At 48.7% G+C, this 24,554-nt stretch overlaps 1 protein-coding gene across 1 annotated transcript in view; it reads left to right on the forward strand.

Moving 5' to 3' along the window:
- Nucleotides 1–8,278: 8,278 nt before the first annotated feature.
- mical2b (microtubule associated monooxygenase, calponin and LIM domain containing 2b) overlaps nucleotides 8,279–24,554 on the forward strand; it is a gene marked incomplete at both ends in the record, with an annotated part of 39,249 nt that continues 22,973 nt past the window's right edge. The window contains 10 exons of the mRNA XM_084452767.1: nucleotides 8,279–8,542; nucleotides 12,405–12,612; nucleotides 13,693–13,809; nucleotides 16,172–16,273; nucleotides 18,266–18,421; nucleotides 19,228–19,328; nucleotides 21,034–21,291; nucleotides 21,507–21,622; nucleotides 22,175–22,301; nucleotides 24,296–24,377. Coding sequence (XP_084308893.1) covers nucleotides 8,279–8,542; nucleotides 12,405–12,612; nucleotides 13,693–13,809; nucleotides 16,172–16,273; nucleotides 18,266–18,421; nucleotides 19,228–19,328; nucleotides 21,034–21,291; nucleotides 21,507–21,622; nucleotides 22,175–22,301; nucleotides 24,296–24,377 — 1,531 coding nt within the window. The remainder of the gene's footprint in view (nucleotides 8,543–12,404; nucleotides 12,613–13,692; nucleotides 13,810–16,171; nucleotides 16,274–18,265; nucleotides 18,422–19,227; nucleotides 19,329–21,033; nucleotides 21,292–21,506; nucleotides 21,623–22,174; nucleotides 22,302–24,295; nucleotides 24,378–24,554) is intronic.

Here is a 24,554-nt window from a genome sequence, read left to right on the forward strand (position 1 = left end):
TTTACTGTGTGTTCACAGACCTGTCTGTTCTGTAGGGGAATGCAGAGGGTCCGTGATGGATTTGAGGTGCAGCCAAACAAGGCGCTTCAAGACCTTCATTACTACAGAGGTCAGAGCGACGGGTCTGTAGTCATTCAAGCCGGTGATCTTTGCCTTCTTGGGGACAGGGACGATGGTGGAGGTCTTGAAGCAGGCTGGTGCATGGCATGTCTCTAGAGAGGTGTTGAAGATGTCATTGAACACCGACAGCTTATCAGCGCAGAACTTCAGCATGGTGAGAGAGTCTGGACCGTCCACTTTCCGAGGGTTCTGTCTCCTGAACAGGCGGTTCACATACTTTTCTAGGATGGTGAGAGGCTGTGCTGCAGTGGGAGGGGGGGGGGGGGGCAGCTGTTGGGAAGTCTGGACCCTTGTTGGAATGGGGTTTGGGTTGATGGGGCTGTTGGGGGGGGGGGTGGCATTATTTGTCAAATCTGCAGTGGAACTCGTTCTGGTCGTTGGCCAGGCGTGGGTCGTCAGTGGACTGGAGCGATTTCGGCTTAGATTTTGTGATCTGTCTCAGGCCTTTCCAGACAGAGGACGTGCTCCCCTCTGAGAACTGATGTTGTAGTTTCTCCTCCTCCTCTGCTTATTCTCCTCCTCTCTCCTCCTCTTCCTTCTCCTTCTCTTCTTACCCCCCCCCCCCCCCGTATTCCTTTTCCTCCTCCCCCTCCTCCTCCCTCTCTGGCAGATTCAGCCACTGATAGACTTCATCTGTGTGATCTGATCTGGCTGATTCAGGCTTGTTTGCATTCCAAGGTTAGACTTTTGAAACTACTTCAATGATTCCATTGTGCCTGAATAGCCAAATCAAACAGACCTCGGGTAGCTCTGATGTACCAGACGTGTCTCACTCGGGTATGTTCAGGCGTGTCATGGGTTTTGCTCTAAGCTGTCACGGGTCCCTGTCACACATCTTCCCCATCTCCCTGTAGGTATGCAGAGTGGAATTGCCGGCAGGATCACATGTACTTCTCTGGAACCTGAAACCTGTTTATTCACAAGTTCACAACAGGAGCTGAAACCCAACCTGCAGCCCTGTCCTCCAGGCGTCTTCATATAGTCCATACACAGTCTGCTAGGAGACCATACTGTAGGTGGAGGGGGTTTGGAACCCTTATGGCTCTGTCTCAGACCAAATGTCACCCTCGGTTTACGAGTATGTCTTCTTGGTCTGATGGTAGAAGCTTGGGCTTAGCAATCATAACATACTGTATACTCATATCCGCAGATCAAGAACATCAGCTGCCTAGCACTAGACTCAAGCAGGCCATTAAGATGATTCAGATCAGGCCTCTTTATCAGAGGGCGAGAATTCCTTCCTTGCTTAGCGCTAGGCAGCCAATTACCACAGTAACTGGCTCCTCCCTGCCCTCACACCTCCCATTTGTCACACATCTGCTTCCTTTTGCTCTGGCTAATTCCCTTCCTTCCTTCCTTCCTTCCTTCCTTCCTTCCTTCCTTCCTTCCTTCCTTCCTTCCTTCCTTCCTTCCTTCCTTCCTTCCTTACTTCCTTACTTCCTTCCTTCCTTCCTTTCTTCCTGTTATCCATTTTCCCTCCTAAGGTCAATCACTAATATGACGAGATGCTGACCAATCTTTTCACCTGTCCATTCTTTTTAGATAGATTACTGTACCTCAATGAAGGCAGTAAGGAATGGAGCATCATCAGAGTATACAAACAGGTCCTCTGCCAGTCTGCCTCCTGCTCTCTGCCAGCCAAATAGCAGCTACGTGGCTCTTGTGAGAATGGGTGTGTGTTGGCTGATGTGCTATAGATATAAGACCTCTAGATCAGACTCTGTGGATGGGTGTGTTCCCAGGGCTTATTTATTGCTTTATAAATGTTCTTAGCCGGTAGACAAACATACTCCAGGAGCTTGCTCGATCGCCTCGTTGAGAGGGGTCAGGGAAGAATTTTTACAGCTCACTTATCTGGCCCCCGGGTGATTACTGTTTTTTTGCTTCCCTCTGGAATATGTAGGGGTGGGATGTCTGCCCACCTCCCTTGTTCTCTGTAAAGCGCATTGTGTTGCCTCTGGGTATGAAATGCGCTATACAAATAAAGCTTTGATTGATTGATTGATTGATGTGCTATAGAGATAGGACCTCTAGATCAGCCCCTACTGAGTGGTGAGGTGATGTCGTCATTTTGTAGACTGAAAGGTTAACATCGGTACCACTGGGTCCGACCAACTAAAGGCTTCAAAATTCACAAAACCATCTTCAATTATGTGTTTTAACTTTTAACTTTTGTATTTTAACAAAAACTCTGGGAGTCTCTGTTAAACACAGACATGACTTTTGGCATTTTTCACGAATCCTGTTCATTTTTCCCATAGGGATTTACAGTAGGGTTCAATCAAATGTTGCTAATGCTAACCTTTCAGCCTACAAAGGGATATCAGAACACTCTATAAGGACGGGTGTGTTCCCAGGTCTGATGTGCTATAGATATAAGACCTCTAGATCAGACTCTATAAGGACGGGTGTGTTCCCAGGTCTGATGTGCTATAGATATAAGACCTCTAGATCAGACTCTATAAGGACGGGTGTGTTCCCAGGGCTGATGTGCTATAGATATAAGACCTCTAGATCAGACTCTATAAGGACGGGTGTGTTCCTAGGGCTGATGTGCTATAGATATAAGACCTCTAGATCAGACTCTATAAGGACTGGTGTGTTCCCAGGGCTGATGTGCTATAGATATAAGACCTCTAGAGAGGTGATTACTGCCTGTGTGGCTGGTGAGTGACCTACATCCGCTGCCATTAAGACTAACGTATAAAACCGTCTAGAGGCAGGATGTTTGGTGTGCGCACACACATACACACACACTCACTCACACACACACACACAGGCACACACACATTCAAGAAAGGCAGGAAGTTCCATCTTTGTCTGAAATAATGTGTTTCTTTGTTTCATGTTACATGTATAACTCATTATCCTAATGGAGGAGGGGAATGCGAGGGACTGACCTAAACAGTATGATTATAGTATACCAGTGTGTGTGTGCGTGTGTGTGTTCGTGTGCGTGCGCGTGTGTGTACGCACGTGTGCGCGTGTGTGTGCGCGCGTCTGTCTCTGTCTGTCTGTCTGTCTGCGTGCATGTGTTGGCGACCTGTCCGTCTGGCAGGTCTGTATTTCAGACCTCTGACATTCCTCTGGTGGAGGTTTCCTGTCGGACAACTGGAGTTAATCAGCTCCTGACTTCTCTCAGCGCACACTCTCTTTCTCACACTCTCACACTCTGCTCCGTCAGACATTTCACTTTGTCTCCTGCTATGAGAATGTGCTTCCTGCACACCCATAGGAATACATTAGCCCTCCTAGCGGAAGCCAAAGTCAACACACGTCTTGTGGTCTAAGGCAAGGCTACATACGGTACTTATTGTGTGGCTCACCAAACCACCTCAGTCAGACCATCTGTGGCCGGTGGTATTCTCGTTGGCAGTAGTTCAGCATTGTTACCTGTGGTCTTGGTACAGCGCCCCCTGTTGGGCCTGGGTCTTGGTACAGCGCCCCCTGTTGGGCCTGGGTCTTGGTACAGTGCCCCCTGTTGAGTCTGGGTCTTGGTACAGCGCCCCCTGTTGGGCCTGGGTCTTGGTACAGCGCCCCCTGTTGGGCCTGGGTCTTGGTACAGCGCCCCCTGTTGGGTCTGGGTCTTGGTGCTGTGAACAGTGGTCCCGGTTCTTGGGGCTGTGTCTTTGTGTGTCCTGCGAGGTGGTGCTCATCCTCTCTCTCTCTCTCTCTCTCTTTCTCTCTCTCTCTCTCTCTCTTCTGTCTTTCTCTCTTCTGTCTCTCTCTCTTCTGTCTCTCTTTCTTCTGTCTTCTGTCTCTCTCTCTCTCCTGTCTCTCTCTCTTCTGTCTCTCTGTCTCTCTCTCTCTCTCTGTCTTCTGTCTCTCTCTCTCTCTCTTCTGTCTCTCTCACTTCTGTTTCTCTCTCTCTCTCGGTCTCTCTCTCTCTCTCTCTCTTCCTCCCTTCCTCCCTCCCTCCCTCTCCCTCTCTCTCTTTTGCTCTCATACACATACTCTCTCTTGGGTAGACGGACATAAAAACAATTCCTGAGTGTTTCCCGAACCTGTCTGTTAAGCAAACTTTGCACCCTTTTTATCAATCACTTATCAAGGAGAAGTCCACAGGAGACAGTAACAGATATGGTGGGCGAGTCAGCAAAGCCACTGCTCTCTTCTTCCGGGCTGTTCCAGTATATATGCACCAATTATCAGGTTATGCGAACCAAGACCAGAGGTTTTCAACGGCAGGATGATTCTCGTATTGTTGCCTCTTGAACGTCACTGAGGTAACCCGAGGAGGGGTAGGGACACAGTGGCGTCCCGGATGAGGTAACCCACTCCTGTTCTTTGTCCCTGAGCCCTGACACACTGACACAGTCCACTTATCTTTACCTTAACCCGTCCTGTACGGTGGCCGTCGGCCCCCGGCTCCATCCTGGAAACATGCAGGCCTGTATCCATTACTACTGGATAGACTAGGTCTTCCAGTCAGACAAGTCTTCCAGAAAACAACCCTTTTTGTGTGTCTGGTTGGGATTAGATTCATGAGTCAGTCTCTAAAGTCTGCGCTCAACTAGAGACTGAAGACATTCGTCCAGGTTTCATTGCTAAAAGTGGGTGGAAACAATTTGAGAGAGAAAAAAACTGTGTTGCCAATCCAGCGTCTTTAGAGCAGTCCTTCCTAATGGGGCGGTGAATGTTTTGTCTGGATTCTCCACTTCAAATTGTTTCGAGGACATCATCTCTGGTAAGGCCCTTCACCATCACCTTCATTGGAGATGTAGGCAGCGGCTCTGATTGGTAGTGTCGGTTTTCAGCACTGTTATAGCACCAATTTTCAATGGAGATGTCTTCAGACTTTGGTGGGGGGGGCCTTTTGCGTGGGGGCCCTGTGGGTCATCAGTCTGCTGCTTCGGGAGGCTGACTGGCCGCCTCTCAGGAGGGATGGCAGGGGTGCTGCCCCTGACAGACTAGACAGGACAGGACCCAGCTCTGCACTCACACTCCTCCTCACTGGCTACTTTGGTGTATTTATTCTCCACTCTTTTATATTTGTCCACTAAGACCTAGAAAGGTAAAGCTGTCACGAATGTTGTCTGTATGGTTGTTACATTCTAAAGCGACTTACAATAATTGCATTTAATCAGAAAGTTAGTGTAGTACTACTCGCCAGAACTCACAAGTTTCCCTCCATCTTGCTTTCTAAACGGGTGACTAAGAGCATAAATTGTTGTTGTTGAACCAGAATAGAAAATAATCTACAGTATATCTAATGTGTTTTTCACATTGTATTGTATTAAATTGTATTCACACTGTGTATTGTATATGTACAAACTAGGGGGAAAAAACTATTCAGGCGAATAGAAAAAACGATAACTAAAAATGACAAATTTCAGATTAGGCGTGGGTTTTAGTGGGTTTTATTTCCCATCTTCTACTTTGACGCACTTTATAAGCACTCTGAGCTTGTATTTTCTTTGTTGTAAAGTACTTTAAACTGCATTTGTGTATGAAAAGTGCTAGTAAAGGTTATTATTATTATTATTATTATGTCCCTAGAGATCATGCATGGTCAATAGAAATACAGTTTAAATGTCTCCAAATTGCTCTCGCTTTTCCTGCTCAACTGAACCAGTTTCTACAAATAGTTCCAGATCCTGAGTGTGATATAATGCCAACCACTTCCTTCGTAACTTTCCCACAATGCACTGTTAACCGTATATATAGCTTAGAGGCCGTGAACTTTCCCATTCCACAGGGGCTTGCTGTACGTGTGTGTGTGTGTGTGTGTGTATGTGTGTGTGTCTGTGTGTCTGTGTGTGTGTGTGTGTGTGTGTGTGTGTGTCCACATATCTGTAATCACCAGACAGCATGCTAAATTGAAATGTGTTAGAATCCAGGAACCAAGCCGAGGTCATGTCATTATTGTCCTGACTGAGCCCTTTTATGTGTGGTGAGTTTCACTCCACAGTCACATTAGACCTGTCATTTTCAGTTTTTCTGTAGCTGCTATTTAGAACACATTTGTAGTTCAGTGATTTCATGTTTTTTCAGTTGGATCCCAGAAAAAGTGAACCCATGAATTTGGTGTTGACTGCATCAAGCTAAACCAACTGAGCAACACATAAGGCGTATCGTCTTGAAGCAGAGAGCGTCTGTCTTTCTGTCTTGTGTCCTGTGCCCGCCCTTCTGTCAGGCAGTCAGTCAGCCAGTCAGTCAGCCAGCCAGCCAGCCAGCCAGTCAGCCAGTCAGTCAGTCAGTCAGCCAGCCAGCCAGCCAGTAGCGAAGCCTCAGTGGTACTGTAGTGTAGATGAGGCCACCACTAGATGAGGGACTCCCTCTGGAGTGGAGCAGGAGGGGAGAGGAGCTGGACAGGGGGGGATAGGAGGTAGCGGCTACGTTCCGAATCACATACTTCTACCTTTTACTACCAGTAGGTACTACAGCTGCCCCTAGAAAGTGTGTACTTTGCACATACTGTACTGTAGTATGCATCCAACTGGGACAAAATACCTTGTCATAATGTTGCGCCTTGAAATTTGACCACATCCATCGCTGTCCATGGAGCGCCATTCGTCCACAGCTGTCATCAGAACACCTCCGGCGTGACTCGGCGTGACTCGTACTTGCAACATAATTTCCGCTGAGCACAGGATTGTGGGTCAGAATATCCAGAAAAGTGTGCTGGCTTGCATACTGCAAAATACAACCGGGTGTAGTAGGACATCCTGGTACTTTTGCCATGCTGCATGTGGCTGTTACACCCCACTTGGTCTAGGGGTAACTGGGCAACAACAAGTGGCAACCAGAACCGAATAAAAAAAGGACTTGAGTGCGCCGGTGCAAATAAAGGACACAAAACAAGAGCAAGGGTGCAATAACTGAAGGGGGATTCAGTGTAATAAAAATATGTAACAAATGGCAGAGGGTAAAAAAAATACTACGTATAGGGACATACAGTACTACATTGGGCTAGTATGGTCCGAGGAGTGGGAGAGGGTCCAGGAGGAGGGAGGGTGCCCTGGGGAGAGGGTCCAGGAGGAGGGAGGGTGCCCTGGGGAGAGGGTCCAGGAGGAGGGAGGGTGCCCTGGGGAGAGGGGGGTGAACGGAGGTGTGGAGGGGTGGTCGCCGTGTACAGGCAGCTGGCAGGCTCTTGCCAGTCTTGTCACCAGTTCATGTTGCACACTCCTGCACACCACAGCCTTTCAATTTCACATATCAAAGAGGCTCCTGTTTCTGGCCCCGTCATGGAAACGGCATTCTTCTCCATCCAGCTCCACAGGTGTCTCCTTCGCAGAGGACCGGCTGTAGTGGTGTCTGTCTGGTGCATTGTAACAGCTCTGTTTAAGCAGGGCAAACAAATCCATCTCCGTCGAATCCGCGTGATTGGTTCGAGAGCTGAGGATATTGACCAGCTGTACACTATCAGACATTCCGTAGCCTAAGTAGAGACCCTTAGATCGGCATTAAAGGGGAAATTCACCCTATTTCCTGCACCACTTGGGAGTATAACAACCTGTTGGAGTGGCATGTCTGCAGCTGGTGAAACGAGGTGTAGGTCAGGACTGTTTTCCTGGGACATTCTCCTGCTGCCCTGAGCAGGCTAAGCTGCTGGAGCCACGTTTCCCCCGTGACTGCTCTGCTCTGTGGAAAGTTTTCATGTGCACACTTTGTTATAATCCTATCAAGGCTGTGTGTGTGGGGAGGGGAAGGGAGCGGAGCGATTCCGAGCGAAGCGCAAATCTCTGCTCAAACAATAAATGAACATCTATTCACGTTTCGTTTATTCTTGCGTCTACTCTTCAGCGTGTACTCCAAGCACATGTTAAATGGACGTTTAGAATGTGACTACGTTGATTTGAACGACATGTTCATAACGTGAGAGTCTAACCCTGCTCGGGTCAGGGCGAAAGAGTCTTCAAGTAAAGTGGCGCATGTTGCCTTACAGTATGTGGATTCAGATTATTCATGATCGTAATTAGCCCTGGCCACTAGGGAGAGCACCACTGAAATAACTGTTGCCTGAAATAAACCTGAAACATTTCATGTCTGCTGGGTGTTCTAAAAATGTGCCGTCAATTGTTTTTCCAGAAGCCCCCGAGAATGGCAGCATCAGCCCGATCCTAGGCGAAGCCCGCCCACCGGCCAGGAGAGGAGAGAGGGCAGAGCGGGGGTGAAGAGGAACCGAGAGAAGGAGCCGGGCGCGAGGGGTAGGAGGATGGGCGAGACGCAGGACGAGCGTAGCGCCCAGGCAGGACAGCTCTTTGAGAACTTTGTGCAGGCGTCCACCTGCAAGGGCACGCTGCAGGCCTTCAGCATCCTGTGTCGCCTGATGGAGCTGGACCCCCTGGACTACAGGAACTTCTACAGCAGCCTGAAGGCCACGGTCACCTTCTGGAAGGCCAAGGCCCTCTGGACCAAGCTGGACAAGAGGGCCAGCCACAAGGAGTACAACCGAGCTAAAGCCTGCGCAGGCACTAAGGTGAGGCTTGTTGGGAACTCTTGACTGGGCCCGGTGTGGTGGTTAGTGCTGCTGTCTCAGAAGCACACACACAATGCCCTCTTTGCCTACTTGTTGTTATTTGTTCTGAAATGGAAATCTGATTATAACCAATTAAAAGGAAATAACCACATACTCACGCATTTGACACGGTCATTAAAGTTTGAAACGAATTACACTCCTTAAAGGAGAATTAAGTTCCCTATGTGGCAGGTAGCTACTGCAGACTTCCTGGTCACTGTCTTTACTCAAGAGTCTAAAAACTCCCGTCAGACCTCTAGGCCACATTCTCCTTTCATACCGTACTGAGCCCCTAGTAGCTGGCTGTGCTGTGTGACAGATAAGCTGTCCAGTGTCACCTGGTGCCAGCAGCAGGCGGTTTATAGGCCTGGTTTATGAGGCCGGCTAGTGGCTGGGGGCTCGGACTGCTCCAGTGTCCTGCTTCCTGTCAGTGATATGATACACGGGACATATGGTTGGTTAGTTACGCTGCGTCTCACATTCGCTTTCTCTGAGAGACCTGACACCCCTGCCTGTACACCCTGCTGCTGCTGCTGCTGGCACATGCCTAGCGGGGCTGGTCAGCACTGTGCCGAGCCTGGGGCTCCCTAGCCCTTCTCAGGAACTGGGAGTGCGCTGATGACGTAGCATCTGCTACCACAGTCCTTTCTACCAACATAGGAAATTTTGCCTTTTAAATGGTCACAAAGTTGGCGGCGCTTGGCGCTCATATTTAAAAGTGTCAAATAAACATTTCAAAGCCACTCACCAAAGCAGAAACGCCTATTCTAACAAACGATGGGTTTTGAAAGCTCGGCACTACCGTTAAGTGATCTTTTTAGCCGTTTTTTGTGGCATTGTCATTATTTTTCGAGGTAGTTTTGAGGATTTCCGACCAGATGAGGCGCTGTCTTGTTGTATGGCAGTTGAAGAAGACTACCTCGAAAAATAATGATCATCATCAATGTTCACTGAACTATCTCTGGTAAGCTTAGGGAATATCAGCTATATATAATATAATAGCTCTACACAAACCTTGAAATGAAAGATATTAACCTCTGGTATGAAAGATATAAAATAAAGTATTTGAATAATAATAATAATAATAAAAATAATAATCATAATATCAAAGTATATTTTTTCAAGCCGCTGAACACATTGTCTGTCAGGACGTTGGAGTGAAGAATGCAGGCGGTTATTAATGCCTATTTAAGTGGAAGTGCTCTGCTGGCATTTTTATCATAGTGTCAGAGTGACTTCATATCTCCCTGAGGAACACAGATAAGAGGGCCTGAGGGACGCAGGAAGGACTGAGTCACATACTGTCCTCTCTCCCTCCCCCCCCCTCTCTCTCTCTCTCGCTCTCTCTCTCTCTCTCTCTCTCTCTCTGTCTCTCTCCCTCCCTCTCTCTCTCTCTCTCTCTGTCTCTCTCCTTCCCTCTCTCACCCTCCCTCTCTCCCTCCCTCTCTCTGTCTCTCTCCCTCCCTCACTCTGTCTCTCTCCCTCCCTCTCTCACCCTCCCTCTCTCCCTCCCTCTCTCACCCTCCCTCTCTCTCTCTCTCTGTCTCTCTCCCTCCTCTCTCTCTCCCTCCCTCTCTCTCTCTCTCTCTCTGTCTCTCTCCCTCCCTCTCTCACCCTCCCTCTCTCTATCTCTCTTCCTCCCCCCCTCTCTCTCTCTCTCTCTCTCTCTGTATCTCTCCTTCCCTCTCTCCCTCCCTCTCTCCCAGTTCTGCCGTCCCGTCCCGTTCTGTCCCATCTATTTACAAAGAATACCAGTTGTGAACAGTATGCTAATAAGAAATCCATATGACAATTCAATATGTACAACGCATCAAACTTCATCTAGACACCACGAGCATGTCAATGTGTCTTTATGACCGAGCACTAGGCCATACCCAACATCACAACATCAAACTGCAACTGCCTGCTGGTGCTAGCTTCCTCGCCGATGGTGATGTTGCTAGTGTGCTAGCTTCGATAGCCTCTGGAGCACTTCTGCATTCGATTGCACCTGCTGCGCTGTCATTTCGAGTGGTAGCTTCTTCATTAGCATTGACAGTTTATTTTTATTTTTATTTTTATTTTTTTTAATGAAGAAGTGGTCAATTGTTTTTATAGCTCTTTTCACCCTCGTGAGCAGGTTGGTTAGTTGTAGCTTGTTGAGCACTGAGCAGTACAGTCAGATCTCTTTTTTTTGCGGTATCAGATCAAACCGGAAATAGTTGAGGTCGACGGACAAGTTGTGCCATTGGTGGATTATGAATATATATTTTTTTAAAGGTAGCCTAGTTTAATTAATAAATACACTTTTAAAATGAATGATGACCTAACACAAACTGGTACAAACCACAATTATGTATTTAATAATTGTGTTAATTAGTTAAAAAAAAAATATATATATATATATATGTTTTTTTTTTTTAATTTGAGCAGTTGGGCTGTCCAATCAGGGGGGGCACTTGCCCCCCCCTGCCCCCCCTATAAAATCGCCCTTGTTTTCACACATTGGAGAGCCACTTGACTGTCCTAGAGCAGTTGGCGATTGATGAACTTAAACATTATCCATTCAGTTCTCTGTTGGTTTCCCTCTAAAGCTGTGTACCTAAGATAAGGTCGATGCGTATGTGACGTCAACGTGCACAACAGCCCTGATTATCACACCACAGCACACGCCGTTGAATTATCGCCTCATTTCCTGTGTATGCAGGCATTCATACAAAGTTGTGTGTCTGTGTGTGTGTGTGTGTGCGCGCGTGTTTGTGCGTGCGTGTGTGTCATTCTCAATTGTGCTGAGATTACAAAGTTAAAAAAAAACTGAACGGAAAACAACAACAAAATGGAGTGTGTGTGTGTGTAATTATGTAAGAGTATTTTATTCAGAACACGGGGTAATCTGTGCAGAATGTGATCTGTGGTACAGTAATGCTCCACACAACATGAGCTCAGACTCAAGACTAGTAGGACCCTGGGTTCCATGCTGGATTCAGCTGGACAGCTGCTGTAGTTGCTGCTCTTCATCGTGATCTGAGAGGTGACCGTCTCTCCAGCTCACTTTCTTAAGCCAATCAACATCATTTTGTCACTCACTGCTAAAGAACTCCATGGAGTCCAACTAAAGCTGACCCAAGACACTAGTCCCAAGTAACTCTTCTCATGTCAGTTTTACATTTGTCACAGGTGTCACTGTGTTGCTCGTCAGTATTGCTTCCACCCCCACTTGACACCTCCCAGGGTTGAATCAGGGATTCTCTGGTTTTCAAACATGTGACCACGTCCTAGATCCACCACCAACTACTCATAAGAATGGCTAGTAATCAGATGGCATGGGTGGATAGTACTGTATTTCCACTGAGGAGAGTTTAACCTGGGTTACATATTTAAGACGAGACCTAAGATGAGGTATGACAGAGTTCTAGTCATACAGGTGGTTGCATCATACAGGTGGTTACATCATACAGGTGATGAGATCATACAGGTGATTGATCTAACCCCTGTATGATCTATTCTGTTGCTCTTTCTCTGCCGTTGAACACATGAGGTCAGTGGATCACTTCCGTGAACGACTACAATGGGCCTGCAGAAAGTCTTTATGTTGCTGGATATAAAACCCATTTCTGTGTGCGTGTGTGCGTGTGTGCGTGTGTGTGTGTGTGTGTGTGTGCGTGTGCGTGTGTGCGTGTGTGTGTTCTCATGAGATTAATTCCTCTGGCAATTAATAGGCCATGTTAAAGCTTGTAGACAATAATGTTAAATCACCTCTCTACTCTCTCTCTCTCTCTCTCTCTCTCTCTCCCTCCCTCCCTCCCTCTCTCTTCATCCCTCTTTCCTCCTCCCTCCCCCACAGTGCCTGATCATTGGTGGGGGCCCCTGTGGCCTGAGGACGGCCATCGAGCTGGCCCTGCTGGGAGCCAAGGTGGTGGTGATCGAGAAGAGGGACACCTTCTCCAGGAACAACGTTCTTCACCTCTGGCCTTACACCATCCATGACCTTAGGGGCCTCGGGGCCAAAAAGTTCTACGGCAAGTTCTGCGCTGGAGCCATCGACCACATCAGTGAGTACAGGATTGGCTAGCTGATTGGTTGGCTGATGTTATGTTGATATACCAGAGAGACTCGGAACAAAACGACACGAATGGTTTCATTATGTAATGTACGGGAAGCAGACTTATGAGGCGTGGCTACGGGAAGTCATTTCCTGTTGAATCTCTCAGTTTCACACCTCTCTGCAGCTGGCTGCCTCTGGCTTGGCAGGAGATGGGGTGATAATGGGTAAGAACAGGTCAGAACCGGTCAGAACCGGTCAGAACAGGTCAGAGTCGGAGTAAGGTATGAGGAAAGGATTGAGCTCAGGATTACACAGTCAGCTTCCTGGTTCCGTCGCAGCTGGAAGACGATCTGTCACTCACACAGACAGCAGGTGCTGGAGGTTGACTGTCAGTGGCTTGAAGTTGTGACATCCTGTAAAACTTCCTCTGTTCCTTTCTAAACATAATCTGCTAACGCTGGTGAAATCTGAAGAGTGTGTGTGTGTGTGTGTGTGTGTGTGTGTGTGTGTGTGTGTGTGTGTGTGTGTGTGTGTGTGTGTGTGTGTGTGTGTGTGTGTGAGTGTGAGTGTGAGAGAGAGTGTGTGTGTGTGAGAAAGAGTGTGAGTGTGTGTGTGTGTGTGAGAGAGAGAGAGAAAGAGAGGCTATAATCCACCTGTGTGTGTGACTGTAGCGTGATATGTAAATTACACGAGTCAGAATAAACATTTACATTTTTAATTCATAACCAAATACATTTACATTTTTGTTTTTGTTTGTCAAACCACTGCTGCCTCATAAACGTGACTTCTATGTGGAGCAGAGGAACCATATATACTGTAACCAGGGTCTAAACGTGACTTCTACGTGGAGCAGAGGAACCATATATACTGTAACCAGGGTCTAAACGTGACTTCTATGTGGAGCAGAGGAACCATATATACTGTAACCAGGGTCTAAACGTGACTTCTATGTGGAGCAGAGGAACCATATATACTGTAACCAGGGTCGCAGTGAACTCAAGAAAGTCCACCTCAATACAAAAAAAATCATATTGTGTGTGTGTGTGTGTGCGCGTGTGTGTGTGTGCGTGTGCGTGTGTGAGTACAGGTATCCGGCAGCTGCAGCTGATGCTGCTGAAGGTGTGTCTCATCGTGGGGGTGGAGGTCCACGTCAATGTGGAGTTTGTGAAGCTGCTGGAACCCCCAGAGGAGCAGGAGGATGGCGGTAGGAGACATCTTCATCTAGATAACAGCCACGACGACAAACCAGTTTTAAGCGTCTGTCTCGTCGTGAGGATGTTGTCAACTTTTTACGTTCCAAATGGGTAGTGACAAACCAATGAACCTCCATGCTAACAGCTTAAAGCTGCCTTGGCAACCCATCTAATCCTCTAGATCCTTTAAAACTGTACTGTATGTCTGCATGGGCAGGATTTATCTCTGTCAATCAGCGAACAAACCACTCCATTCTGTATCCACTAAACAATCAACTTTTATTATGCAGACTCATGGTCCATTACAAAACACATACAACAAACAGATCTGGTCTACTGGTTAATGCTGTCTTCTTCAGACCAGTTTCTCTGCCTCTGTACCTCTGTTTCTCATCTGTCTCACTTATAGTAAAAATACCAATAGATCAGAGTCTGCCACTGGAACTCACACACCAGGGCTTTTTATATTTCCATCCTGGCAGAGCAGAAGCCTTAATGATCATGGTCAACATGACCTTGGCTACCAGCAGCGCACAGCTGTCTGGTCCACAACAAACACCAGAACATTTGTACCAAAACAAAACAGTACAGCTGCTTATTATTATTCGTGCAGTTCCTAATAATAGCCATTGTCGGTCATTTCCTCTCCACCCTGACCGACTGTCCAACCTTAGCATGTCTGCAGCCGTTGGAGGCGTGCATGCGTTTGTTTGTCCATCTGTTGATAGGATTATGCAAAAACTACAAGACTGATTTTCATGGTACTCAGTGGAGGGATGTAGCATGGGTTCCATCTTAGAACCCATTCAATTTTGGAGCAGATCTGAATCACGGGGCAAGTCCACGAGTCGTTTCTTAGTTTGTCCATCTGTTAGCAGGATTACGCAAAAACTACTAGACCGATTTTCACAGACTGAAATTCGGTCTAAGGGTGTAGCATGGGCCATCTTAAAAGGCATTACATTTTGGAGTGAATCCGAATCACGGGGCGGGTCCATGAGCTGCCAAAACATGGCCGGCCATTCACCTCCATTTATTTTTTGGACTTTGGCTACGGAGCGAAAAAGTTCCCCCCATTCATTAACAATGGGGGAAATTAAACAGCGATAGCTCTACATGGGAAGGTCACAGAGACACGGGGTTTGGACTGACATAAAAATCTCAACCTAACGAATGCAGCAATACCAAACGTGAGAGAAATGCACAGAGCTACGAAATGCATTCATAGGCGGAGGTCTGTGCTCTCTGAACCGTTTCTAGTCTGTTTTTATTTGAACAGGTGGAGTAACTCAACTTTAGGTTTGCTTTAGTAGTTGATCATTTCCTTGGACTGACAGAAATGGAAGATGAGACTCAAAAGCAGTCTGTCTCCACAGTTAGGAAGCTCTAATTTAAGTTAGAATCTGATCTGCAGCACTGCCGCATTCACATAACAATTTGCATGGCGCAGAATTATCTGCACTATCAAGTGTCATATTCCAGTGCTTTTTTTACCAGGCGATGACAACATGTTCTCCTCTATTACTAGCACTATTTGTTCTCCTAGTGTACTAGTGTGCAACCCGGGTGTGTCGCCCAGAGATAGTTAGGTCTGTCACATACCTACGCTGCTCCATGGAGAATGACTTCTGAAGGACAGGAGCTGGATCTCTTTCAGTGGCAGTGCTGAGACGATCGCAATGGAAAATGTACCCAGGGGGAGTGTTGGGATTGTGCGTGTGTGCGTGTGTACGTGTGTGTGTGTGTGTGTGTGTGTGTGCATGTGCGTGTGCGTGTGTGTAATGTGTGTGTGTGTGTGTGTGTGTGTGTGTGTGTGTGTGTGTGTGTGTGTGACTGAAGCGTGAGTGTCTGGGTTGATTTGGAGATATCATGTGTACGTGTCTCTGTGTCGTTACCACTCAGCACTCTGCCCGGGGCAGATAGCCGGGGCATATAGCAGGCCCTTGTCCAGACTCCAGATATATATAGAACTAGACATTCCTTGTGTTCTACAAAATTAAACTTTCCCCTGAGAAGTAGCTACCTTGTCCTGAACCTTAGTGTCTTAGATAATATGATGTCTGGATCTAAACCTCACCCACTCTATCTTTAATATGGTGTCTGTCTCTCTTGTCTCTGTCTGTCTGTCTGCCTGTCTGCCTCTCTGTCTGTTTTTCTGTCTGTCTTTCTGTCTGTCTGCCTGCCTGCCTGTCTGTCTGTTTTTCTGTCTGTCTGTCTGTCTCTGTCTGTCTGTGTCTCTGTCTCTGTCTTCCTGTCTGTCTGTTTATCTGCCTGTCTGCCTGTCTGTCTGCCTGCCTGTCTGTTTTTCTGTCTGTCTGTCTCTGTCTGTCTGTCTGTCTGTCTGTCTGTCTGTCTGTCTGTCTGTCCCAGCAGGACCAGGGTGGAGGGCAGAGATCCGACCTTTCAACCATCCTGTCGCTGACGTCGACTTTGACGTGGTGATCGGAGCGGACGGGCGCAGGAACACGCTAGACGGTGAGAACTCTGGTGGATGAGGATGATGATGAAGAGTGGTTGTGATGGTGAACCTCATATGACTGCAGTCCTGTGTGCAGAACTCAGGGTTCCCCATCCAGCCCCGTTCACAGGATGTCTCCCATGAGCTGCGTCTCTCGTTATGTCACTCAATCAGGCTTCCTTTCAACTTAGGCCTGGTTTCCACAGCCACACAAAGAGCCGCTCGGCAGCATATGTTCTAACCTGTCCACGATGCCTCTGTGTTATCTAAGAGTATGATGTCACCTCCCTTAAAGGGCCAGAGTCGATCTGCACAGGAATAGCCAATGCAATACAACAGCCAGAACTTAACACCCAGCTTTCCGTATGTTCAGGAAGGTTTGATTCAGCTCAATCTGTTGAAGACCAGGTTCATTCCCAACCAGTCTAGAAAGTGATAAAGCCATAACGAGACTAGTAGTGTATGTAAATACGCTGCCATCTTATTGAAAAAGGTGTTATTGTATTTGTCAGTGAAACATGCCTGGGTGTACATGTCCCTCTGCTGGGCTGCTGCTGGCCTACGTTCTGCCAGCCCGGTTCAGACATAGTTTTAAAGCATCATTTTTTGTGTTTTATAGGAAAATGAGTTTGCAGCATCAAGGCAAGGTGTCGCAAGGCGGTGTTCATGCTTGCTAATCCTTCCTGTAACACAGCTCAGACGGGGGTTCTCAGGGTCAGCTGTTGGTACATAGAAAGGTGTTGACCCTGGGGGGAATAGTTCCCTCCGTTCTTTTCAGTCAAGCTGATGGCAAGTTTATAGGTTTTACGCCCCCCGCCTGGTCTGCCGTCACACCACACCTAAGCCGTTCTTGTTGATCTACTATAAGACCAAAAGGGCGGGTTGCCAAAGGCATCTGTCTTGACTACAAGCATGCCACGCGGACCAAACAAGTTATCCTGTCCGTCTTCATCAGGGACGGACAGCGTTGGCGATCTGTTCTTCTGCATGTGTGTTTCGCATTGGGTTCTTCTCGCAAACACAGGGAGAACATACAAACACAGGGAGAACATACAAACACAGGGAGAACATACAAACACAGGGAGAACATACAAACACAGGGAGAACTTACAAATTCCATACAGAAAGGCCCAGGACCTTCTTGTTGAGAGGCGACAGTACTACAGTAGGTACTGCGCCACTGTGCCGCACGGGAGCGATTTGAAGGGTTCAGTGTCTTGCTCAAGGACACTTGGGCACACTCCGGGAGCTGGGATCAAACCGGGGACCTTGCTATCCACAGTCTGCTGCTTTACCTACTGAGCTACATGCCGCCCCGCACCAAATAGAGACAGGGAGCGTTTCTGTTTGTCATTGATCAGACATGGAGGTCCAATGGTAGTATTAGGTAATGTTACAAATGCAATCTCCTCCATGGTTAGTTTCAGTTTGCCAAGATCTAAGAGTGTTATGTAATTCTTTATCAGTACAGTGAAGGATTAGTAGGCAATATTTCCTTTCTTACCGGTTGTCTTTAGATGGAACGCCGCATGTTTATAGCTATCGTTTACAGTTTGTTTGTGACGGGGACCAGGTTATTAAGAGACTTTAAACAGCCTCAACAGAAAGGGCCTAGATTACAAGACTGGGTGGAGGGGGTAGATTACAAGACTGGGTGGAGGGGGTAGATTACAAGACTGGGTGGAGGGGGTAGATTACAAGACTGGGTGGAGGGGGTAGATTACAAGACTGGGTGGAGGGGGTAGATTACAAGACTGGGTGGAGGGGGTAGATTACAAGACTCCCTAGACTATTTCAATCTGATATTTTTAATTTTATTATATTATATTTTATTAATTATTATTATGAGTATTTACAAACATCAAAGGGGAGTTGATGGGATTGGATAGAGAGGAAGAGGACAAATAGTACCAACAGGGATTCATTTACTGTATTTGCCAACAAGCTGTCCGTTATCGGCATGCCAATGACAGCCAATGACAGCCAGGCGCTGTGTTGTGTTGACCCAGGGTTCAGGAGGAAGGAGTTCCGGGGAAAGTTGGCCATCGCCATCACGGCCAACTTTGTGAACAGGAACACGACGGCCGAGGCCAAGGTGGAGGAGATCAGCGGCGTGGCCTTCATCTTCAACCAGAAGTTCTTCCTGGAGCTCAAAGAGGAGACGGGTGAGCAGAGGATATCTCTCAACTCCACCCCCTAGCCCCAATCCCCCTCTCTCACCCCCTAGCCCCAACCTCAGCCCCTGCCTAGCTAAACCCAACCCAAGCCTCTGTGTACAGCCAGCTCACACGTACCAGCCCCAGCCCCAGCCCCAGCCCCAGCCCCAGCCCCAGTCCCAGTCCCAGCCCCAGCCCCAGCCCCAGCCCCAGCCCCAGTCCCAGTCCCAGTCCCAGCCCCAGCCCCAGCCCCAGCCCCAGCCCCAGCCCCAGCCCCAGCCCCAACCCAGTCCCATAGCCTGGAAGGCAGAAAGGTTTTTGGGATAGTCTGGACTTCCAGCCGCCCAGAACGATTTGAGTGGGAGTAGTTGGATCAAACTTTTGACAAATCCAGTTGGAAGAACAGGAAAGACGTCTTTTCCACCGAGAAACTCCACAAGTGCATACTTCTTTTTCTTCTTTAATTGTTGTAATTGAGTCTATTTCTGCAATAACTGCACTTATGGCTGTGTTTATTAACGTTACATTAACATTAACATTCCTGCTCGTTGCTTCGTTCTACTAGCGCACTCCTGTATTTTGCGTGGTCATCTACAGGAACCAATCAGGGACTGGTGGCGGAACAGCAGTTAAAATGCAGTCCCCGATTGGTGCCCCAGTTTCTGGGAAAACTCAAATTGTTCTACTTCTTCTTTTTGCATGGACGTTTGGCCTCCAGGCTACCGGTCCCAGGCTCTGTGTCCAGACCCCTCCCTCACACCCCGTCATGGTCAGAAGGGGTTTACTGGTGTCTGTCTGTGTGCTTGTGGTTCCAGGCATCGACCTGGAGAACATAGTGTACTACAGGGACAACACACACTATTTCGTCATGACCGCCAAGAAGCAAAGCCTGCTGGACAAGGGGGTTATCATTCATGTGAGTGCTGTTGGTTTAGCTCTTTTGTGTTAACTTTCCCCCCCTGTATGTTTCTCTATCTCTCTCTCTCTCCACACACACACACACACACACACACCCACACCTGCACACCAGTGTCTCCAGGATTTAGGGCCACGCCATTGTACACTATCTGAAGGGATCTCAGGCCGGGCACTGAAGTGAGAAATAAAAGAAGATATATAAAGAAGAAGATGAACTGATAGATGGAATGGAATATTGCTGGGGGCGGTGGAATCTGGCAGAGCACCAATCAGCAACAGTGTGTGTGTGTGTGCGTGTGTGTGCGTGTGTGTGCGTGTGTGTGCGTGTGTGCGCGTCCGTCCCTAGGCACTTGCGATTTTGCCCTCATTTCATTAGTGTGCCCAGAGGAGGTCACATTACTCACTGACCCAGCATGCCCCCTACACACACACACACACACACACACACACACACACACACACACACTCGCCAGCGCAGCCAACATGAGTTATAACGCCTGTCTTTAGAAGCTACTGTATGTCCTCCTGAGAGGGTTATGAAGAATGAGTGGGGTTATAATTACAGCAGAATATATTGAATCAGGATGAAGGCTATTAACCCACAAGCCCCCCCTCCCACACACACACACACACACACGCACACGCACACACACACACACACACGTCAGAACCACACTTCGCTGTGATCTCAGAGGGCTAATATCCGTTTCACATTTTCACATAGTGAAGACAGACTCCTCATTGCCCCAGCTGAGAGGGTGATGTGTGTGTGTGTGTGTGTGTGGGGGGGGGGGGGGGGGCTGGTCTCTGCTGTAATAATAGCCCTGAACGCCTTGACTAATGAGAATAATCAGCAACGCTCTTCATGTTACTGTGATACATTATGATCTGTTCAACGGAAATAGGTTTGATAAATGGAATGGTGAGATAATGGTGATAATGTATAACTTGTGTCTAACTGATAATGTGCATGGACACACACACACACACACAAACACACACACTCACTGTAATGGCTTTCAAGGTTTCAATTCAATTAAGCCGTATATAGAGAAGGACTTCAACGCACATCCATGTTATCCACAATAGATCACTTTGATTGAAGGTCTATCTTTTGGTGTTTGGTGTTGATTGGAGGTCTATCTTTCCAGCAGGGTGAATGAGTATGAATGTGAGTGTGTGAGTGTGTGTGCGTGAGTGTGTGAGTGTGTGTGCACTGAGTAGGCTAGTGTTGTGCAGTGCACTCTTGTAACATAAAGAAAAAGTTAAAATAGCCGATGCGTCAAACCAAAGCCTGTGGATTCAAAATTAGTCAAGGTTCAATATCAAACAAAAGAAAATCAAAGATGAGCAACTTGGGCTCCCACATTTGCTTGCAAGCGAGTTCATTGTGGTTGAAAATCAATTTCATCTCAGCGTCCTCATGTCATACACCTGTGTCTGATTCTATTGACGTGGTGAACGTGCGGTGATTGCGTCATTAATTCAATCAAACTATGAAACTATGACGACATGTAGTTCTTTAACAAAAAAACTAAAAAAATGACTCCTACACACACACACACACACACACACACACACACACACACACACAAAACCCCCACACACAGTATTGTGAATACTGAAAGGCTGTTGCCCTTTTACAGTTATTTAATTCCTTGATGCATGTTTCTAATAATCTGGTCCCTCCTGTGTTTCTCCAGGACTACATTGAGACAGACAAGCTGTTGAGCAGTGGCAACGTGAACCAGGAGGCCCTGCTCTCTTACGCCCGCGAGGCTGCCGACTTCGGCACCAACTACCAGCTGCCGTCCCTGGATTACGCCATCGTCCACAACGGGCAGCCGGACGTGGCCATGTTCGACTTCACCTGCATGTACGCCTCGGAGAACGCCGCGCTGGTCAGGGAGAAGCAAGGACACCAGCTACTGGTCGCTCTGGTGGGAGACAGCCTGCTAGAGGTGAGGTGGGGGGGGGGGGGGGGGGATGTGTGTGACTGTGTGTGCGCGTGCGTGTGTGTGTGTGTCTGTCTTTGTGTGTGCGCGTGCGTGTGTGTGTGTGTCTGTCTTTGTGTGTGTGTGTGTGTGTGAGAGAGTTTTATCTGTGTGTTTACTGTTTTGCATGTGTGTGTGTGTGTGTGCGTGTGGTGACTATGTTCTCTCTCCTGTGTGTGCAGCCCTTCTGGCCCATGGGGACAGGCTGTGCCCGAGGCTTCCTGGCAGCGTTCGACACAGCCTGGATGGTGCGGGGCTGGACCCAGGGCAAGACCCCCCTGGAGGCCCTGGCTGAGAGGTGAGGGAAGGAGGGGAAGAGGGGAGGGAGGGAGAGAGAGATGGAGGGGGGAGTTTTACATGAATGAATTAGTTTTTTATTATTGTGTCATGCAAAGGGTATTGCCCAGCCCACATGGTATTATATTATTATTATTATAGACACCATTACGTAGTTCATATCAAGATAGACATCGGGTAGTAAAGTACATGAGACATAAGGAACAATAACATATTAAAGCACAGTCAAGGAACAAAGGAACGGCCATATTATATGGATATGATAAAAGGAAAAATAAATAGCACAACAGAGGATCAGTTAAACATTACATTTGTCAATAACTGGAAAATGTCTACCAGATGTTTGTCATTCAAATCAGGACTATTTTGGGGCTTACAATAGGCACATGTTAAAATATTTGCTTTTGTCTTTGCTTAGTGCAAAGTGATTTTACATAGTTTACTATCCTACATAAGCTGTGTCACATGCCATTCGTTTCAACATCAGGAGCTAAGCCTCAAGCTGAGAAAAAGAGAAAACAAATCATGATTCTCCCCATTTCCTCGCGTCCAGGGAGAGTATCTATCGTCTGTTACCCCAGACAACCACGGAGAACATCACTAAGAACTTTGAGCAGTACACCGTGGACCCCTCCACCCGCTACCCCAACCTCAACTCCAACTGTGTCCGTCCTCATCAGGTCTGTCTGACTGCTGGGGGGGGGGTGAAGAGTGGATCAGACTGGTGGGTGGGGGGTTTGGAGAGTGGATCAGACTGGTGGGTGGGGGGGTGTGAAGAGTGGATCAGACTGGTGGGTGGGGGGGTGTGAAGAGTGGATCAGACTGGTGGGTGGGGGGGTGTGAAGAGTGGATCAGACTGGTGGGTGGGGGGGTGTGGAGAGTGGATCAGACTGGTGGGTGGGGGGTGTGGAGAGTGGATCAGACTGGTGGGTGGGGGGTTTGGAGAGTGGATCAGACTGGTGGGTGGGGGGTTTGGAGAGTGGATCAGACTGGTGGGTGGGGGGGTTTGGAGAGTGGATCAGACTGGTGGGTGGGGGGTTTGGAGAGTGGATCAGACTGGTGGGTGGGGGGGTGTGGAGAGTGGATCAGACTGGTGGGTGGGGGGTTTGGAGAGTGGATCAGACTGGTGGGTGGGGGGGTTTGGAGAGTGGATCAGACTGGTGGGTGGGGGGGTTTGGAGAGTGGATCAGACTGGTGGGTGGGGGGGTTTGGAGAGTGGATCAGACTGGTGGGTGGGGGGTTTGGAGAGTGGATCAGACTGGTGGGTGGGGGGTGTGAAGAGTGTCAGACTGGTGGGTGGGGGGGTGTGGAGAGTGGATCAGACTGGTGGGTGGGGGGTGTGAAGAGTGGATCAGACTGGTGGGTGGGGGGTTTGGAGAGTGGATCAGACTGGTGGGTGGGGGGGTGTGAAGAGTGGATCAGACTGGTGGGTGGGGGGTTTGGAGAGTGGATCAGACTGGTGGGTGGGGGGTTTGGAGAGTGGATCAGACTGGTGGGTGGGGGGGTTTGGAGAGTGGATCAGACTGGTGGGTGGGGGGGTTTGGAGAGTGGATCAGACTGGTGGGTGGGGGGTTTGGAGAGTGGATCAGACTGGTGGGTGGGGGGTGTGAAGAGTGTCAGACTGGTGGGTGGGGGGGTGTGGAGAGTGGATCAGACTGGTGGGTGGGGGGTGTGAAGAGTGGATCAGACTGGTGGGTGGGGGGGTTTGGAGAGTGGATCAGACTGGTGGGTGGGGGGGTGTGAAGAGTGGATCAGACTGGTGGGTGGGGGGTTTGGAGAGTGGATCAGACTGGTGGGTGGGGGGTTTGGAGAGTGGATCAGACTGGTGGGTGGGGGGGTGTGAAGAGTGGATCAGACTGGTGGGTGGGGGGGTTTGGAGAGTGGATCAGACTGGTGGGTGGGGGGTTTGGAGAGTGGATCAGACTGGTGGGTGGGGGGTTTGGAGAGTGGATCAGACTGGTGGGTGGGGGGTGTGAAGAGTGTCAGACTGGTGGGTGGGGGGTGTGAAGAGTGTCAGACTGGTGGGTGGGGGGTTTGGAGAGTGGATCAGACTGGTGGGTGGGGGGGTGTGGAGAGTGGATCAGACTGGTGGGTGGGGGGGTGTGAAGAGTGTCAGACTGGTGGGTGGGGGGGTGTGAAGAGTGGATCAGACTGGTGGGTGGGGGGTTTGGAGAGTGGATCAGACTGGTGGGTGGGGGGTGTGAAGAGTGTCAGACTGGTGGGTGGGGGGTTTGGAGAGTGGATCAGACTGGTGGGTGGGGGGTTTGGAGAGTGGATCAGACTGGTGGGTGGGGGGGTGTGGAGAGTGGATCAGACTGGTGGGTGGGGGGTGTGGAGAGTGGATCAGACTGGTGGGTGGGGGGTTTGGAGAGTGGATCAGACTGGTGGGTGGGGGGTTTGGAGAGTGGATCAGACTGGTGGGTGGGGGGTTTGGAGAGTGGATCAGACTGGTGGGTGGGGGGTTTGGAGAGTGGATCAGAATAAACAGTTATATTTTTTATTCACACTCCCTGTGGATTGAAAACGGGTTTGATCATAAAACCTTTAGCTCTTCCTTCCTTCTTCCACTTTTATCTCCCTCTCCCTTACCTCACTCACTCCCCTCCTCCCTCTCTCTCTCTCTCTCTCTCTCTCTCTCTTCCTCTTCCTCTCTCTCTCCCTCTCCATGTCTCAGGTGCGTCACCTGTTCATAGACGGCCAGCAGGACTTGTGTCCCCCGGAGAGAGGCGGTCCCACGCGCAGATCGGTCAAGCGAGGTGAGCTACAGCGCTGACTCCTACAGGCGCAGATGTGTCAGTGTCTGGCTGGTTCCACAGCCGCCACCGACCCATTAGGCAGCAAATGTCAACTCTAGTCCCGCTCAACACAGCACTGTATGTCCATGTGACGGTGCGGAGCTAAAATTACAGCCTGCATCACCTGTTGTCCATTAA

This window comes from Borostomias antarcticus (genome assembly GCF_949987555.1).
Source record: "Borostomias antarcticus genome assembly, chromosome: 18".
Taxonomy (NCBI): Eukaryota; Metazoa; Chordata; class Actinopteri; order Stomiiformes; family Stomiidae; genus Borostomias; species Borostomias antarcticus.